The following is a 19,322-nucleotide window of genomic DNA, read 5'->3' as shown; positions in this document are numbered from 1 at the left end:
TAAAAATTTACATTATAAATTTAAATTGTTTCTATTCACTCATATCAAACACACACTTACCCTGTCCCTAAACCTACCCTCACACCCATATACAATCACACACATATTCACATACCTACCAAAACCACACTCCACTTTTTTACACACGCATCCTCACACAAAAAAAAACTCGCACACATGCACTTCTATGAATTATATCTAACTGAACTGGATTTTTATAATTGTATTTATGTGGAAAACTGATTTGGCTTTATTTTATGTTTTTTTTATAATGTTGTGTATATTTTTTTGTATTGCTGTTGTTTTTTCTGAATAAACAAAAATTAAAATTAAAATGAACAAAGTTATGTTTCGAAAATAACCGATTTTGTCAAGGCGTTGCGCTGACGTTAGTGCTTAAAATCGACTCTGGGCCCCGATTACAATGGGAAGTTAACAGAGTTATCTTCGATTGTTTATAAAGTAAAATCACAATTAATGTACAAAATTGTGTATATTTGTATAAAAAAAATAATATCTTTATCGGTAACATCTAATTGAACATGTTTAGGAAAAAAATAATATTTGCACATTCTATTTTTCACACAGAAAACTTAATTTTACTTCGTAGATAAAATTAAAGATAACTGTTAACTTCCCATTGCAGTCAGGGTTCTGAAGTGCAATTATGAATCTTCTTTATCCCCTAGAGTCATAAATTTGGATATATTTATTTTTTCCATGCGACAAATTTTTACTTCATTTTCATTTAGAACATTATTGCGACCTTAAGCATTACCCAAAACACTTAATGAGGTTGAGTTGACAAAACCGTTTATTTCCGTTTTTGAAGCAGTTTTATACACCATTTGACGTTTAATAATCAGTGTGTCCATTATATGAAGCAAAGTGTTCGCATTATAAAAAAAATCTTCAAATTAATCACTCTCTGGGGGGTCGAGAAGATTCAGAATACCACCACTGGAAAGGAAAAAGTTACCAAGCGACATGTAGAACTTGATGGAATAATAAAAGTTTTTTTTTCATTTAATAAAAAAAAATTACACATTATATTGACGTGATTTCTACATAATTTGAGTAAAAATTTAAAATACGAGATTCCTTATTAATTATTTAAAAAAATAAAATAATTGGCTTTTCTGTAAAGTTGCTACATGTCACCTGGTAACTTTTTCCTTTCCAGCGTCGAATCAAAATAATATTGATAATACTTTTGTTTTAAATAAACTTGAAATAGTTTCATTTGCAGTAAATAAATTTGAGAACGAAATAAAATAAGGGAAAACAATGGTTTCCTCGTTAACTGTGTATGCTATTTGGTTTGAAAAATCGATAAATAGGTAGACACTGTATTATAGTGACGCGTAGATTTCGTGACGTAGATTTAGTTTAGGAGTGTGGAGGGTGTGTAGGAGTGAGGCTCTGGCTCTTTGTACTTCGTATGGAAGTGGCAACTCCATCTCCCGTCTCCCATCCCTGCACTTCCCGAGGTCAGGTTAAGGCCAGCCGGGACCGGGACTCTGCAAGGTCGAAACCTTCACCCCGTTGACCTTCAAAGAAACGACGAATCGTCAAAAAATCTTATTTTTAATGTCACGTAGTAAGTAAACTGTAGGTATCTACGTATTTGTACTTAATTCGAAAATAAAGAAATATAGAAGGGTCAGGAGGGGAAATAATTAGACTAAATATATATCGTCTATATTTTCACAATAAGGAATCTAGTTTAATATACACATTTTTTTAAAGGCATTTATGGTAATAGAATTAATATTTTCGTAATGATAGTACTTACTTTATAATATGTAAATAGAACTAGTATTTTTTTGTTATTGTTTTGAAGTAATTATGTATTAGCAATAATGCTGTCTTTTATACCCGATTTTTTTCACTGTCTCATTATACCCTACCTGACCCTACAGCGAACATTTTTAGACTCAAAAATATTAAGATTATCCGCTTTGTGGTGTAGTAGTTGGCGCGTTTAGCGACGATCCGTAAGGTCCCAGGTAGCTACGATTCTTGTCATGGTAAAGATGAAATATTAAAATTTGTTGCAACAAAGGGGCAAAACAGTTTTGAGAAGGAAGACATTTACATGGCTTATGACCTGTCAATGATGTGGATGTTTAAACAAAGGCAGAATGGTGAATGTCACACAGTGTGCCACTTAAACTAGCGAATGACACGTCATAAGGCCTGTAAATGCAAAGACATCCATATTCCTCTCTGTTGCAACAAATTTTAATATATCCTGTTTACATGGCAAGAATCGTACCTACCTGTGGGATCTTACGGATTAAGCTCAAAATAACTCCCTAAATAAAAAAGGGAGGAAATCCAGCCTGTCTGGAACATTTCGACGTACATGTAAATGTTATCAACCATCAAATATCAAGATTTAGTAAATGGGGTCTAGAATTTCAACCGTCCATGCGCTCATTAGCTGCAAGATTTGTTGTTTTCTAACTTCCAATTTTATAAATTTGCTTTTTATTTCGTTTTTAAAATATCACTTAAACTCTAAACTTCATTGTCAAATAATTTTTTTTTAAATAAAAATGTAAATAGGGGCTAGATTTTTTATTGTCCATGCGCTCTGTAGCTGCAAGACGTTCTGTTGTCTAGCTCATATATATCATAATTGTAATATATCATAATTGGAGACGAGGAACTAGAATCCCAACCGTCAATGCGCTCTGTAACTGCAAGACGTGTTGGGATATTTATTTATTGTATAGCGCCCTTGAGGTGATTTTCACAAAAATGGCGCTATATAAATTATCCAAACATTATTTTTATTATTATTCAAAACAATGAAATATTTATTCAAATGCGTTTTTTCACAACAGTATTTTATAGATTACTTCGAGCAATCTAAACTGTTGAACTTCTGATCAAACTGATTATTTTACTATTACGTAATAAATGACAAAAATGTATGCTGCCACGATGAAATAAAATATATTGATTGATTTGGTGTTTATTTTGTAGAACTCCATATTTAAACTTATAATTAGAAATCAAACACTGATTTGAGTCTACTGAATACTTTATTTTATTTTTACAAATATAAACATATAAAAATAAAACTTCGTGACAATTGTTTCGCCTTATTAGGGCATTTTCAAACGAATGTTGACATTCGTTTGAAAATGCCCTAATAAGGCGAAACAATTGTCACGAAGTTTTATTTTTATATGTTTATATTTGTAAAAATAAAATAAAGTATTCAGTAGACTCAAATCAGTGTTTGATTTCTAATTATAAGTTTAAATAAAATATAGTTTTAAAGCGTAAAAAAAAACGTAGTGAAATTACTTGAGAGTAAGTACACCATTATTTGACAGTTTACAATCGAGTTACAAAAATAATGATCTATTTTCGTATGCAGGTGTGTATTGTACAACACTGAACTGTTTCAAATTGAAATTCATGTTGGAATATGAAGATAGCGTTAATATAAAGTAGTAAAATAGAACATTTTCCAGATATAAATAATTCAGCTTCTTCGTACCTTCTGCAGCTCTTGCCAGAGCCGTGTCCTGTCCGCCTTTTGAGTCAAGTAAGATACATAGAAGTGAGAAATGGCAAATTGTATTTTAATTAAGCATTCTTTAAAAAAATCTATTAACTTCCCCGATTACATACACAGGAATTATTAATCGTACGAGGAATTGAAGGAACCGACCTATTACCTATTACCTACTCATATCTAGTTCTATCAATGTATACATCGCTAGCCCAAAGCGAAAGCGAGGTAAACTCGAAATTTCCAATTTATAGATACATATGCAGATATGTTTATAAATTAACATTTTCAAATAAAAATATATTGAAGTTAGCTAGTTCCCGCGTTTGAGAATATAGTTTTCATAATATACTTCAAATAATTTAATTAATTCAGACCCGGGGCCTTGTTGGGCCACGCGGGGACCCTTGGGCACACAGAGTTTAGGCTTTTAGAGTCTCGCGGCCACCATCAAACCGGGGACCCTGGGCTCGTACCACACGTGCCCTATAGAAAAGACGGCCTAAAGTCTGATTGTCTCAGAATGTGTTTTACAGACATATTTCTCTATTGGTCTGGGCTAGCGATATGTAAGTATACTTGCCTAAAAATACAATCTAATGATAATTAAAAGCTTTTACTTTCAACACCTCATCGTGAATCGGATAACGTAAATATAGAAATGGTATATCGGGGCCTCAATTATTAACGCTATCTTCATCAGTACATACCGAGACGGTATATTTAACTTCTGTCCTATCTCTATCTACCTCGGTATGCTCTACCGACTTGTAATCTTGACGTCACGTGATGGAATCCAACCAATGAATGACGCCGAAAATTTAGTCCGCGTTCCTTACTTAATTAAAATTAAAAATATTTCTCATTTATATTTTAAATAGGCTTCTGTGATAGAAACTGCCCACTTCAAAGCGATTACAAACTCCAATAAATCCCAATTTAAGCAAAAAACTGCTCGCCTGAACATGATTTTTATCTGACTTTTGACAATTGCCATGACGGTATGCTTAACGATCGTCTGTATTTATCTTCTGAGCAATTACAAGGCCGACCTTTGATATGTTCTCCCAGAAAGATAATTGAACAGATGGAAAAAATATAATAAATAAATTTATTTTTTATAGCGGCAACTTTCTAACGCCTAAATCTAGATACTCTTATATGTTAAATATGGCAGAATCTAGCGACATTATTTTTTGCATCTAGCCGCTAGTTTTCGAAACTAACAGTAGTCAGAATTTAATTCGACTTCAAAATTTACTTATTTCTATATCATATTTTTAATAGGCTTTAAGGAAAAAATGTGCCAACCTTGGAACGATAAAAAAAATCGTAATTTAAGGAAAAATTGCTCGGTGGAACTAAATTTTTCTCACTTTTAATGCGTAGATAAACGTTTCGAGAGGTTCTAGACCCGTCGATACAAACCGATGTACTTACATCAAAACTTGAAGGTGGGGGAGATTGGTAGCGTATCTTAGTAATCGGTCGGGAGAATTTTAGCTTCAACTATGACGTCATACTGAAGCTGTCATTTTAGTGCGTAGTTATGTGTACCGTGACGTACGCCTTCTCTTGTTTCATATCAATATACTTTCCCAAAACTTGAAGGTGGGGGGTCGGTAGTGTATCTTCGTAATCGCTAGAGAGAATTTATCTTCAACTATACCGTCACGGTGAAGGTATGATTTCTTTATCTTCCCATTGTAATCGGGGCCCAGTTTATCTCTCCTCTATCTCGTAAAAAAACACGTGGTAAATATTGGCTTGTAAAAAGGTAAACATTCGATTCACAAGAGATAAAATAATGTTCGGTCTGCGCTTTAATCGTACATCAAACATCAGGAGCAATCTGATAAACTGCATACACTATAAACATGCACTACCCATTGGCTGGCTACCAGTCGTAGTAAATAAACGAATTGGTGTAAAGGGTACCTATTAATACTTTCGTCTTTGATTTCTTGATTAGATCACAACTCGCAACTAAACACATTTGCTGAAGAAAGAGCTATCGTGAACATAATCAGCAATAGTTAATTACGTGGATTAGAGCAATAAATAAGCTGAACTCTGCTTTCATTACAAAATGTCTTGTTATGATTTGCGGTTTTATTTGTTGTAGGTAACACGTCAACATTATTGATGTAGGTATTATTTTTCTACTCGAGCATGGCCGACCACTCCTACGTATAATCCTTACATGCGTACGTACGCACACATTATGAAATTTCATTTTTAAGGGATACTTTAAAACTCCTAGTATTTTCGAAATCATGCTTTATCAATTTATTCTAATCAATATTTTAGTTTTTTGATCTTGGCTTTTCGAAAATTCAAACTACTCACAGATCAAGTTCTTCTATTGATATTAAATTTTCAGAAGTTATTTACTGTAAGTGGCCCGATCACAAGTACATATTTACCGATGGTTCCAAATCAAATAGGGGCGTTGCGCGTTGGCACTTCCTTCCTTTGTGAACAAGACAATTTATTTGGTATTTTTAAACTCCCTTCTTTGCTCTCTAATGTCAATACTGAATGCATAACAATTCTTGAATCATTAATCCATATCGAAAAAATGAACTATTCGCGTTCCGTTATTTTGACTGATTACGATGACGTATTCATCTATGAACCAAGATACTAGTGATTGGAAGATAAATTAAAAATGAAATTGCGATCTGTAAAATGTGAAATTGAATCAACGATACTATAGTCTATAGCCCTTAAAATATAGCTTGATTAGAATGACAGCTGTCAAACTAATTTCATTAGTGATGTGAAATTACTGATCACTGATCAAGTCGATTTTATCAGTTATTTCATGCAATAATGAAACTCTGTTTCCGAAAATTGATATAAAAAACGCAAAAACAAGCCTATTATAGTGTGTTTAATACAATTATATTCAACTTTTTTCATAAACAACATAAAATAAATTATTGTTTTATTCGATCAATTTACATTGATCAATTTGTCCCATCTCTAACTTTTATGCAAAATGATGTAACCTTGTAAGAACGTCGTTAATAATTAGGTTTATTTTAGTTTTCTTTTAGTTTTAAAGCTGATTTTATATATTAATGTTGGTTTATGTTTCAAGCATTGTTTAAAAAAATAAATTAACACGCCAGATACAAATGATTTTTCGTGTGTCTAAATAACTCCTTTGACGTTACTACAAAGTTATGTCGTCACTTTTTCTGACAACTGTCATTCTAATCATGTTACATTTTAAGGACTATAGGTACCTGGAAAAAATACCTACGATTGTTTTTCTTTTTCCAAAGTTACTTACTCTATTAAACTGAGTACCAGATCACCTTTGATGTTTATTTAATGGGTTAATCTCCATCACCACATGAAATCGAGTGCATTCTTTTAGCCAACAAAGAAAACATACATACACTACAAAATAGCATATTGGGTTTACATGTTGCGTTTCTGTGTACAATTTGTTAGTTGTTACAGCAAACAGCAGTCTTCCCCTAAAATACGAGCTCTAGAGAACGCGTAAAATATACAAGACACGAGAAAATATACAAAAGTTCAATTTATTATTTTATCACAAGTATTTTGAGGTTTACGTTCATGACACAGAGAAGAAATGCGGTAGTATTGTGACGTGTGACTTGTGACGCTACCCGGCCGAGTTTCGATAAACATTGGAGCGTCGATATTCACGAATAATTATGCCTAGGATCATCACAATATTTTAATCATTGTTGTTTGTATCTGAGGATACTTTTAACTTAGGCAAACGAAGAGAAATCGTATTGTGGACGTTTTAGCTCGGCACTGTTTTTTCATATGTGTAAAAACATATTTATAATTATAATGTTTTCTTTTTTACCGGTTTGACTTTTTTACTATTTTTTATTTTTTTATTAAATTGAAAACATACTAAATATAATTTTATATAATACTCCCAAGGAGTTTTTAAAAAAAAACCCACGTTTTTTTTATTTTAAACTATAACATTATTTACAAAAGCAGAATAAAAATTATGATACACTACAAATTAAAAGGGTATGAAAAAATTTGTAAAATAACAAAATAAACATAATACAAGGTATGGAAATAAATTCTAAATGATATTCATTATACAATCTGGGAAAGAAAAATTAAAAAATATAAAAAGTTTAAAAATTACATGTATGTATAATATACAATAGTGCAAATGTTAAAAATTATATGAATAAAAAAAGTTTTTTTAAATTAAAAAAATATGTGCACCCAATACAGGTTACAAAAATATGAAAAACGTATTAAAATTACATATACATAATACAAGCTAAAAAAGTATAAAAAAAACACAAACAATATGTCAATAGTATTAAAAATTACATATACAAGCAAAAACGGTAAAATATTAAAAGTTATATGTTCAAGATGCGCATTCTCTAGATAAGCTAACATTATTTATTCAAAGTACTTCTGGAAAAAATAACTCTTTAATTCGCACGTCCTGTTTCTATATTTTAAAATTGGTACTTTAAATTTTTGTGGTAATTTATTAAATTCCTTGAAACCTATGTATTGTAAAGATCTAGTAACTTCGTAGACCTCACAGATCCAATATGAATATTATTTTTTGATCGAGTACTGTACTGATGGATGTCTCTAATGAAAGCGGGCTTTATGTTACTTACTTTTTTAAACCGTTAATTTTTATTTTTGATAGTCGCAATCCAAAAAAAAAATATTTGTACCACTCTGGAAGGCAGACGAAGCAGAGGCAGACCATAATAAAGATGGCTGCATGATGTGGAAAGTGACATTGAACTGGAGAAGAGCCGCAGGGTGCAGGGAGGAATGGAGACAGGTCAGGGCCCATACTGGATGTAGCACCACTGATGATAAATTTTTATTTTTAATCATTTCTAAATCCATGGTTAATTATTGAAAATGGGTTGGATTCGAAAAAATAAATGCGCCTTCATGGATACATTCACGGTGACAAAGAATAAAATCATATTTAGAATTGAGAATTCATAAGAAAAAGCATAGTAGTTAGTTATACAACGTTAGTTCTATACACGTTTTAAAAAAAATTTACACATTTTTCGGTTGTTTGTTACCATTCCTTTTGTCTGTTGTTTAGCTGGATAAATTAAGTACTGTTTTCCGGTCGCTCAATACTGTAAAATAATATTATTTATTTATAAAAGGCAACAATAGTAATAGATATCGAAATATCGATCACGCGTATTAAAGCAGCACGAACAACACTAACGGCAATGGCCCATCGAGTGTGAGACGCGGGAGCGGATTTTTTACTCCGCCAGCACCTCTTACCGCACACGCCGTGAACGTGGACCCCATCTGTACACGTTTATACATTTTGATTAAGATAAAATACAGGTGGCTTATTGTTCCTTAAGTTGAGAAATCTCCACTTCCTGTAGACAAGGCTGGACACCACCCCTCGGTAAATTTGGTACCAAATTTACCGAAATCAAATGGAAATATGTTTTTTTAAAGGTTGATCATAGATTAGACTGTTTGGGCAAAATATCCATCCAGGGCAGAATTGGACGGTTTCGCGGTACCTAAGTATTACTTATATTTATTTATTTATTTATTCATATTTTTCGCTTACAAACTATAAATTAATAATAAAAATAATGTGACCTCACTGGGGTTTTCCGTGCCGAGGACACTTAACAATTTAGTTTTTTTTATTACATTTGAGAATAAACAAAGAAGACTCACTTAAAAAACAAACATAATTAACAAATATTCCGACAGTTTTAAAAACAAGGTATTTATATACATCTATATTATTTATATTACAAAACACACAATGAAAACAACAAAAACCTAACATAAGCCATACAGTTGTGGAGCAGTTGATTCAGCATTGGTATGGGCGAATGAGACAATCCATTTTACTTCTACCTAGCTCCACTATCCATTTTTTTATAGCCTTTTTAAACATTTTCTCATTACTAATTGCTTTAATAGATAGTGGAAGTAGGTTATAGATTTTAATGGAATAATACTCAAAATCCCTTTGTCTGAAAGTGGTATTAGTTTGTATTGGAATAACGTAAAAAATATAATGAATATTTAGAGCGGATTCCTACGATTCTAATGATATACCTATCAATGTATTTAAAACCAGTTGTCATTTATTGTTATCGAGTTTACAAATGTGAAAAAAATGTGTAAAAATGTGTAAAACTGCGCGCGGTTGGCATCACGTCGTTTTGACGTCACGCGTTATGACCGCCGACTGCGCTTCTAATAAACATTTCGTACAAGTTTAGCGCCAAAACGTCATACGTGCCGTTTGTCCCACAAGGCGCGTAACATCTCGTTTTCGGGTAATTAAAAAAAACCTAATTTTAAACCTTGTAGAAAATTTATCCGACGACGCACAAAAAAATATTAATACCGTTACCATCGTAATTTTTTGCTCGTTTAAAATTAAAAATAATAAAAAAAACGTGTAAAGACCCTATTATACGGTTAAAGCAAAATCACTAAGATATTATCTTATTCTAACTTAATAAAAAAATACATTAAAAATATTTTCATTATTGAGCTAAGTCAAATATGCTATTGTGGTTACCATAGTAGCCACAGACATAAATACTTTTTAACTAGTTATTGTTTGTAGCATTAACAAACTGTATAATAAATTAATCAACTGTAAATAAAATATTTTTTTTTTTTAATGTATCATACCAGACGCATTTTTACAATAAAAAAATGCCAGTACATTTAATATAATCGTAGACATAAAACAATTCTAATGTAATGCCTGCTAAGTTGATATGCACACCTTATTTATAAAAATAAGTTTGGGTCGGCTCATTTGAATTCGCGTTGGTCAAAATATCAGACGTAAAAATAATCCTTGAATTCATTACTTTATCTTTAGTCAGAACTGAGAATATCAGACGCAACAATAATTTATTATATAAATAAAACACGAGTGATACTTTAATCCACAAATTTGGAATATCCAGTGACCGGTTTCATCGCTTTCGCGACATCTTCGAGACTGGTATCTTTATTAAAAAGTTAAATGTATTTATACAGAACAGAGGTAAGGATACATAATTCAAAGTTATATGTAAGTAAATTAAATAAAGTTATTTTTATCTTAAGGATCATTATCGACAAATTTTCTATGGGTTAACTAATGAATGGATATAATGCTATTTTAATGAGTTTAAGTATTTTATTTTATTTTTGGTGTCTCATCCTTCGTGAGTGTGGTTTTGGCCACTGGATATTCCAAATTTGTGGATTAAAGTATCACTCGTGTTTTATTTATAAAATAAATTACAATGAACTTCCATCAAGAATTTTCACTTACAAACTTGAATATTTTAGCAACAATAATGCTTGAATTCATTATATTTTCTTTAGTCAGAACTGAGAATTAGTCATCTCAAACCTGGGCTGGTCAGAAGTCAGGACTATAGGCTATAGATAATAAAATAAGATTGTCGCGCAACAAAATCGCATCAGACATAATAGCATATTCAACTTTTATAGCAGCGATGTCCTACTGGCGTTCCGCGAAACTTTTTTGCGGTTTGCGAGTTGTACTTTTTAAAGCAAATTTTTCATAAAACACCGAGGAGCAAGAGTTTGTTAAAATTAATATTTGACGTGACATGTCCGGTGAAAGAAAATAGAAAATTGTGTTCAGAATTAACCATCGTACATTAAAATAGGCAATCATTTTATTAGAATACTAAATATTAAAAATCCTTTTTAAAAACAAAGACATTTATACTACTGCATTTTTCCAGCTTGAAAAAACCACGGATTTATTTTTTATATTTTTATTTTGAATCTTGAAGTAGGGCACACATAAACATATCCGTATGCGTGCTCTAATAATAACGAATTACATATATTCAATTCATAAGTAGTTTAACATGTATTTTTCATGAGAATAAAAATATTGCGTTACAAATAAATAACTAGTAAGGGAAAAGCTATTTTTTTGAATAGGTACAATTTTTCGCTGTTCTTTGACAGGCATTTGAATTTTAAACATCAGCGTGGATTAAAATGATTATGTTACGGTTAGGTACATAAACAAAATTTCGTCCCTCATCTCATGATCTTTCCCTTGTCCACATACGCTTCGCTCTTTATACTATGTCTTATATGGAATCAAGATAATTAGTTTCAACCCAATGTGGGTAGGATCAATACCACTTTTATGCCTGCCTAGGTGGTGTTGGTAAGATCGATGGCATTTATTATGTTGGCTAAAATCCACCCTAATGGTAACTGTAATTTATGCAACAAACACGCTTATGTTAGTACCTACATATATAATATATAGAGTACTTCCCACTGAATATAAAATGTACTCTGTATTGTGTAGGAACAAATAAATAATATAAATCGAGGGGTCGACTAAAGGGGTAGACAGTGATAAGGTATAGATATGAAGGTACAACGTACGACAATAGAGGATAGGGTATCATACGACAGCAAATCGAGTCATACATAATAAAAAATAATGTTAGATTAATATTATTATTTTTAAAAGTACAATTATTGAATATTTAGTCAACAATTATTATTTATCAGGGTGATCTTTAAACCCAGTCAAATCCGAAGCCACTACGATCAGTATGGGCAAGAAGACATATTAGCATATGAAAAAAATATTTAAAAAGAAGATTTTTTTTAACATAAAATATTTAAAAAAACAGATGGTTGCTTACTTCTGCAGGGGAGAAGCGAGGGGGTGCGGATGCGCGGTTGACGGTGTATCAGACTCTTCCCTCCCCCCTCGTTTCTCCCCTACAGAAGTAAGCAACCATTTGTTTTTATAAATATTTTATTTTTGTAAATTTTATTTTCTAAAAAAATATTTTAATGTGCCAATATGTCTTCTTGCTCATACTGATCATCGTGGTTTCGAATGTGACAGGGTTTAAAGGACACCTGTATTAAGCAAAATAATATTTATTTTATTATAATTTGTGATTTAAAAAAAATGTTAATACGTCGGTTTTACATGTAACTATATTTTATTATTTGTTAAAACCAGTTTTTCAAATTATTTTTTTATGTGTCCTATCATCAGCGCTATGATTGAAATTACTTCGCGTGTGATTTCTCAAGCTCTTTTCCCCTTCTTCTTGATGAGTTCTGCTGATTCGTCAGTCGACTTACCGGAAACCGGAAATCTATCATTACATTATTTTCATTCGTTGATTCGAAAGAACTAGTGACGTCATGCAAAGTAGTTCGTTTTCATTAAAATCCTTTTTATTTTTTTCATACATTTTCAAGAAACTTCGCCGTACAATGCTGAATGCTCTAATTTTCACCGAGCGTGAGAATACATTTTTTTAATTCAATTTCCCGTAGGGCTGAACTTCCTCATTGGGGAAAATTAAAGGGAAAACAACAAGACCGAGACAGAGATAGGTAGGTAAGTACATTACACGAGCAATATTTACACGAGCCACTAAGGCTGGTCATGCGTTTATTATATTCCACCTTACAACCATTACGAGTTAAAATATGTTTCTTACCTTAGTGAATTTTTCTTTGGTATTTTGTCCATTTTCGTAATTATTATGAACTTTGGAAGCACTGGATAAAATGTTCTCACTAGCTTTGTCTAATTCTAACAAGCAATCTTCAGACTTGGAGTTTCTTTTAGAATTTTCGTCTTTGGTAACAGTCTTATTAGTTTCATTATTTACAGATACATTTGGTTCTGAAGTTGAATTTTTTATTGTCTCGATTCCAGTTGAACGGAATTTCCATCGACTTGTCATCGGCGAAGTAGGCGTAGATTTGACGTCAGTTTCGAACTCAACTTTCGATGATAGTTTGTTTTTTATGTCAGTAATCACTATAGAGTCACCCATGTTAACAAGATATCACAAGATTATACCGAGTACGTACAGAAAATTAGGCAGTTTCAGTCATAAATCGCTAAAAAATCTCTCGCTAAAACCAACTAAAGTAAGCAGCGTGTTTTAAAAAATCGATATTCCCAACCGCCGACAATTCTTGAACCATAGACATTATTTTATTTACTATTCTGGTCACATGTTCTTTTGGAGTTTACAATGAAGTTTGTGCGATTGAAATGAACTTAAAATATTATGGCAATATGTAATAGTGTTAAAAAAAAAACACGATTTCTAAGCTAATTTTCTCTTGTAAAGATACTTTTTTATAAAATAGTTTAAATTGCCCGCATCTCACTACTTTACTATTTAAACCAATTTGTTATTTTTATCATTTAACAGAGCAGATGACGTTTATGGATGAATACTTGATTCTTACTTCATAATAATTGTCAAATTTGACAAAAGCGAAAGTAAATCTTAAAACTTGCCGGTTTATGTACTTATTAAACTTTTCTACCTAAGCATATCTAATTTAGATAACTCTAACGAAATATCTATCTCATTCAAAATGATCGTTGTGCATTTCTTTATTAAATGTATATTAATATTTACCTTTTTCTCTCCCATGAATACGGATGAATCTTGTGGTTGTTCAGTTGGACGGACTAAGAAATCTGTAAACTTAGAATGTGGCAATGGAGACGTTGCTCATAATAAATATCTGGACAAAACTGAAGACCTAGAACAGTGTGAAACAAAAATCAAAGCGGAAACATCAAATACACAAACTAATGAACATGAATTTAATTCTAATAAAAGTGAAATGCTCGAGAAAATGGTTCTTATTCCTCAGGGTGAATTTAGTATCGGTACTAATACACCAATAATCATTGCTGATCGAGAAGGTCCCGCTCGTAAAGTCAATTTAAAAGCATTTTATATCGACAAGTTTGAAGTGTCCAATGAGGACTTTGCAACATTTTCAGCAGCTACTGGGTACAAATCTGAAGCCGAAAGATTTGGAGATAGTTTTGTGTTTAGTTTGTTTTTAAATAGTACAATTAAAAAAGAGTTGGAAGATTTTCGTGTCTTGCAAGCTCCATGGTGGTATAAAGTTTCTGGAGCAAGTTGGAAGCAACCGGAAGGAACAGGTTCATCCTTTTTAGGTAAATATTCTAAAGCAGTATTTGAATTAGTCTTGTTGGAATTAACTGTATCCATAATTATTATTTAATGCTGGTATTACATGGTTCAACACACGTGCATAAGATTTATATTGTATAATGAAGTCAAAGAACAGACTAATAAAGGAGCAGTTATCTCCAGATGTCTGAGGGTCACTGTTTGGGATAATGAGCATATGCTAATGGGAAGCAAAGTCAGAATACATAAAACATGCATCATACCCATAATGACTCACGGAATCTAAGCAAAAGCGGATACTTTTGGACGAAACATCTCCTTAAAACTTCAGAAATAAAAACGTTGCGACCTACCTCAGAACCTCAGAGATAGGATACAAAACTAAGAGATTCGCCAAACGTGGATCATAGAGGACATTGTGAGATGAGTAGGGAGAGAAAACGATTCTGGAGAGACCACGTAGAAAGGATGGATCCAGCGAGGATTTTTAAGATTGTAATGCAAGAGGTCCCAGAAAGATACCGACCACCAAAGAGGTGGAGGGAAAGTTGGGCGTCTGCATCACAGGACTAAGACTAATTTCCTGTAAAAACAGATCACGAGATTTATATAAAGAAGAAGTTTTATGTGTGGAATCGTTTAACCCTTTCCTTGGCAATGTTTCCCATAGGGCACATTTCTTTTTTTTTGCACCACAACATGCCAGGAGACCCAATTACAGTGGTGATTTACAGCTCAGAACATCCAGGCTTGAGAAAAATCACATAAAATATTTGTGTTCTCACCGGGAATCGAACCCGGAACCTTCCGTGTGTGAGTCAAGCGTCTAGACCACTAAACCACGGAGGCCGCCAATTTTGATCTCATTTTTTCAGTAAAGGTAAGCGTCAACATGTCTCGAACGAATTTTAGAATTGTTTTTATAGTTAGTCATACAACTGCGTCCACTGATCCGTATCGGACAGAACCGCACTTGTATGACTAGCTATTTAAGAATTCTAAAATCCATTTGATTCGATCAAGGAGCTGGATTTCACCCCTTGGGAGTTAATAAGATTTACAAATTTCAACAAGGATGGAAAACATTTTAGAGAAGGAAATGTGGAAGTGTAGGCATTTACATTTAATTAGATTTTTTCAATGTTGCAGCTTCTGGAAGAATAAAAATTATAAATCCATAAAAAATGCAGATTGTCCCATCCGTAACAATTTCTGTTTTCACAATTTTTTTATCATTAAAAAATTCAATTTAAAAAAATATATATAATTTCCTGGGCACAATTGTGCTGAAAGCAACAACATACTGCGCATGCCTACACAAGATTTTCGATAAAACTTTTTATACCAGTCAATAAATTAAACTGTATGTACCAGTTGAACGAAAAGGAAAAAAACAAAACTTCAATACTTTTGTCTCCATTTAAAACCATAGAAAATTGATTTCGAAATTTTGTTTCAATATTATAATAACAGTACAAACTTTGAGCATTATTTCACTCCGGTATCATCAATTTCATTGCCTTTTCACACTTAGTGAATTATTTTTCAGATAGAATGTCGCATCCTGTAATTCACGTATCTTGGAATGATGCAGTTGCGTTTTGCAAATGGAGAATGGATGGTGGGAGATTGCCCACTGAAGCAGAGTGGGAAGTGGCCTGTCGAGGAGGAAGAAAAGATAAACTTTATCCATGGGGAGATAAATTGATGCCACAGGAGAAACACTGGTAACATTATATAATATTTCACCTTACAAAGTAGATTATAAAATAGGAATATGCTGTTTCAACCTAAAATAAATGCATTTTGTTTTATGCCTAAAGCAAATTGTTATTTTTGCAATGCAAAACACTGCATTAGCTGCGAATAAAATAAAGTTTTTTTAATGCTAAGCGATAGGTAGTACAAACTACCATTAATGAATGGTGCAAGTTGCAAAATTCGTACTGCTGAAAAAAAATAAAACAAGTTAAGAAATTACTTATTTGAAAGTAGGTTTTAAATGCCAATGTAAATAATAATTACAATTTGTTAAAGGGCTAATATATGGCAAGGAACATTTCCAGATGAAAATCTTGGTAGCGATGGTTTCCTTGGCACAGCTCCAGTTGATGAATTTCCAATGAACAATTATGGGTTGTATAACATGGCCGGCAACGTTTGGGAATGGACAAGTGATTTTTGGACAGATATCAGGGTAGGAAACTTTGTTTTTAAAAATAGAACCATCAAGATATCTTTCATTTGAATGTTAATAATTTATTGGTGTAAACATTTGGTTACAGACTAATGAACGAGTCAAGAAAGGTGGATCCTATCTCTGCCACAAGTCTTATTGCTACCGTTACAGGTGCGCTGCGCGTTCTCAGAATACAGCTGATTCTTCTGCTGGTAATCTTGGATTTCGATGTGCATTGTCCGCTAAATAATTTACATTGCGTTTGAGAAATTTTATTTTGAAAATTCACAAATAACCCAATTTTGAAAAGATGTTATCGGTTTTTTTAAGAATTTCAAATTAACTTAAGAAAAAGTATAACAATTTAGTATCAAATCTACGCTTTAAAGAACTATTCTTTTTAAAAATCATAATTTTGATGATGCTTTTTGCATTTTTGTTGAAGGACTAAAATAACACAATTTTGTACTAATTACACTGCTGGTTACTTTTTACAAATTTAAAATAATATTTTTTTTTCTTTCTCGTATAAGAAGGATTATAAAAATTCAAGTGTTTTTAGGCGTTGCCTAGTAGGTGAAACAATTCAGCCAGAGGATTCTCTTCTACATACATTCATAAAAGTTTGAGCTCTTCCTCAAAAGTCAACAAATAGGAAAGTTGAGAAAATGTGTCAAAGTTGCAATGTGAAAAGTGACAATATAGGTCATAAGCCTTGAAAATGCCTAGACTTCCATATTTTCTTCTCAAAAATGTTTTCACTCTCTGTTGTAAGAAGTTTATTGTTAAACATCGTCGTCCTAATTTAAATACAACATATTATGAGTCTTTTTTTTGTATTTGAGATTATGATTGAATATTTTTTACCGTACAAAATAGTAACTGTCTCTGTCATTTGAACGAAGAGATAAAACTATTTTTTAAATAACATGTATCTCAAAGATGTATATTCCTTTGAATACAGTGTAAGTCAACAGATGGTCAGTAGTACAGTAGATTACATTTGTTTGAGTAAAACACTTATTAATTATTTATACCTTAAGGCTAGCGCCGCACTCAGCGGGAATTCCGTCACTGATCTTCCGTCGCGGTAAATCAGCAACTGAATGAGCAGCCACACTACATATTCCATGGCAGATTATTAGTCAGTCGACTACCGAACCTTGTACAGTCGACGCGGACTGTCCGCTGAATGTTTCGCATCTTATTAGAAAACATGCAATGCAGCTTTGCCGATTAGGCCGCCTTAAAATGATTAGGTCTGCCAATGAAACAACCGATCATCCACGTACTGTGCCTGATAAGAGTGAATCAGTGCAATTAAATGTATTGGCATTCTGCTGTAGAGTGTACACTAGCCTTAAAACAAAATATTTGGTAAAAAAAAAAAACACTTGTGTTATTCAAAATAACTGATTTACGAAGTTTTTAGTGTCTCCTGTAAAATTATTATTTAGTGATTTACGCTGTATTCAAATTAAGGCAACAATTTTATAATTTATTCTTTTTATGTGTTTTATATACTGTAGGGACCTAATTTTAAAAAATTAAACTGGTTATGAAATGTTTAGCTATAGGAAGGAATGCATAGTAACACAAAAAAAATCTGTATGAAGACTTCTGTATATGTATTAATATTAACACAATATGACAATAAAAGGTAGTCATTTTTACTACTAATATATGTAGTATGTACATCTGTGCCTAAACTCGAGCATATTGCATTTACATTGTAGCATGTAGAAGATGTATATTAAAATTCCCAGAGAGATTTTGCTGTTGCCTTAAGAGAGCTGTCGTCCATTGCAATTTCACATTCTTATCTTGGAAGAAGCATGTACTTACAACATAAAAATATCAGACTGAAAATTGACTGATTACAAGTACTTAAATAATTTTACATGTCAGCCATTTTTGTTTTTGCCCCATCCAATATATTATAAAGCATCCTCCACACTAACGTATAAAATATTTTATGCAAAAAAATATTTTTTGTTCAAATCAAATAATGCTGTTTTTAAGAATAACGATTATAACTAAAAATATACATAGCTAATACGTAAAGAGTGTGTATGGATTAGTTTATACTATTTATATACCACAATATTTCGTGTTACATACATAAACTAACAAAAAAAGGCTGCACAAGGTAAAAAAAACAAATGAGGAAATAATACATTAAATTATTAATGGTGCCGTGGTAATGTTGTGGAATCACGAATCAATGATCCGAGGTTAAAATACCCTTATATCACAACTCGATTCCAGCACAAATAATTTATGACTCTTAGGAAATGGTCTTAAAAATTTTAAGATTCGGGAAAATAGTAAGAAATCAAATATTTATTAAAAAAATAAATTTATTTATCAGTCCGATATACTGTATTTTGCGAACAATAAGAAGCATTGGACCATAGGACGCACCTTGTTTTTTGCATCTTATAGCCTAAGGCCTTATTATAGTGGTAGAATAAGGATGGTATTCCCATCTGAATTATACCACTATACTTAGGTGTAACTTTACGCCGAGTTTATGAGTAAGGCCCAATATATTATCTATTAAATGCTTATTGTAAATTCAAAGAAAAATGTAAACCTATTATTAAGTTTC

The 19,322-nt window shown here is 32.1% G+C and overlaps 1 protein-coding gene across 1 annotated transcript; it reads left to right on the top strand.

Moving 5' to 3' along the window:
- Nucleotides 1–13,779: 13,779 nt before the first annotated feature.
- Nucleotides 13,780–18,874, top strand: LOC148282635 (formylglycine-generating enzyme). The gene is made up of 4 exons (XM_088224741.1): nucleotides 13,780–14,555; nucleotides 16,082–16,259; nucleotides 16,570–16,729; nucleotides 16,818–18,874. The coding sequence occupies exons 1-4, from the start codon at nucleotides 13,958–13,960 to the stop codon at nucleotides 16,959–16,961; spliced, it is 1,080 nt and encodes a 359-aa protein (XP_088080867.1). The 5' UTR covers nucleotides 13,780–13,957; the 3' UTR covers nucleotides 16,962–18,874.
- Nucleotides 18,875–19,322: the final 448 nt, after the last annotated feature.

This window comes from Micrasema longulum, unplaced genomic scaffold, assembly GCF_059751315.1.
Source record: "Micrasema longulum isolate JH-2025_06_02 unplaced genomic scaffold, ASM5975131v1 h1tg000307l, whole genome shotgun sequence".
NCBI classification, from domain to species: Eukaryota; Metazoa; Arthropoda; class Insecta; order Trichoptera; family Brachycentridae; genus Micrasema; species Micrasema longulum.
Note: the sequence above shows the minus strand (reverse complement) of the source record. Positions and strands in the feature narration are given on the sequence as shown.

Bases quoted from the DNA above. Each gene is read 5' to 3' on its own strand.
- LOC148282635 (XM_088224741.1), top strand. From the start codon at position 13,958: ATGATCGTTGTGCATTTCTTTATTAAATGTATATTAATATTTACCTTT. The intron at 14,556-16,081 runs GTAAATATTCTA...ATTATTTTTCAG, and splicing joins AACAGGTTCATCCTTTTTAG to ATAGAATGTCGCATCCTGTA. The intron at 16,730-16,817 runs GTAGGAAACTTT...ATTTGGTTACAG, and splicing joins ATTTTTGGACAGATATCAGG to ACTAATGAACGAGTCAAGAA.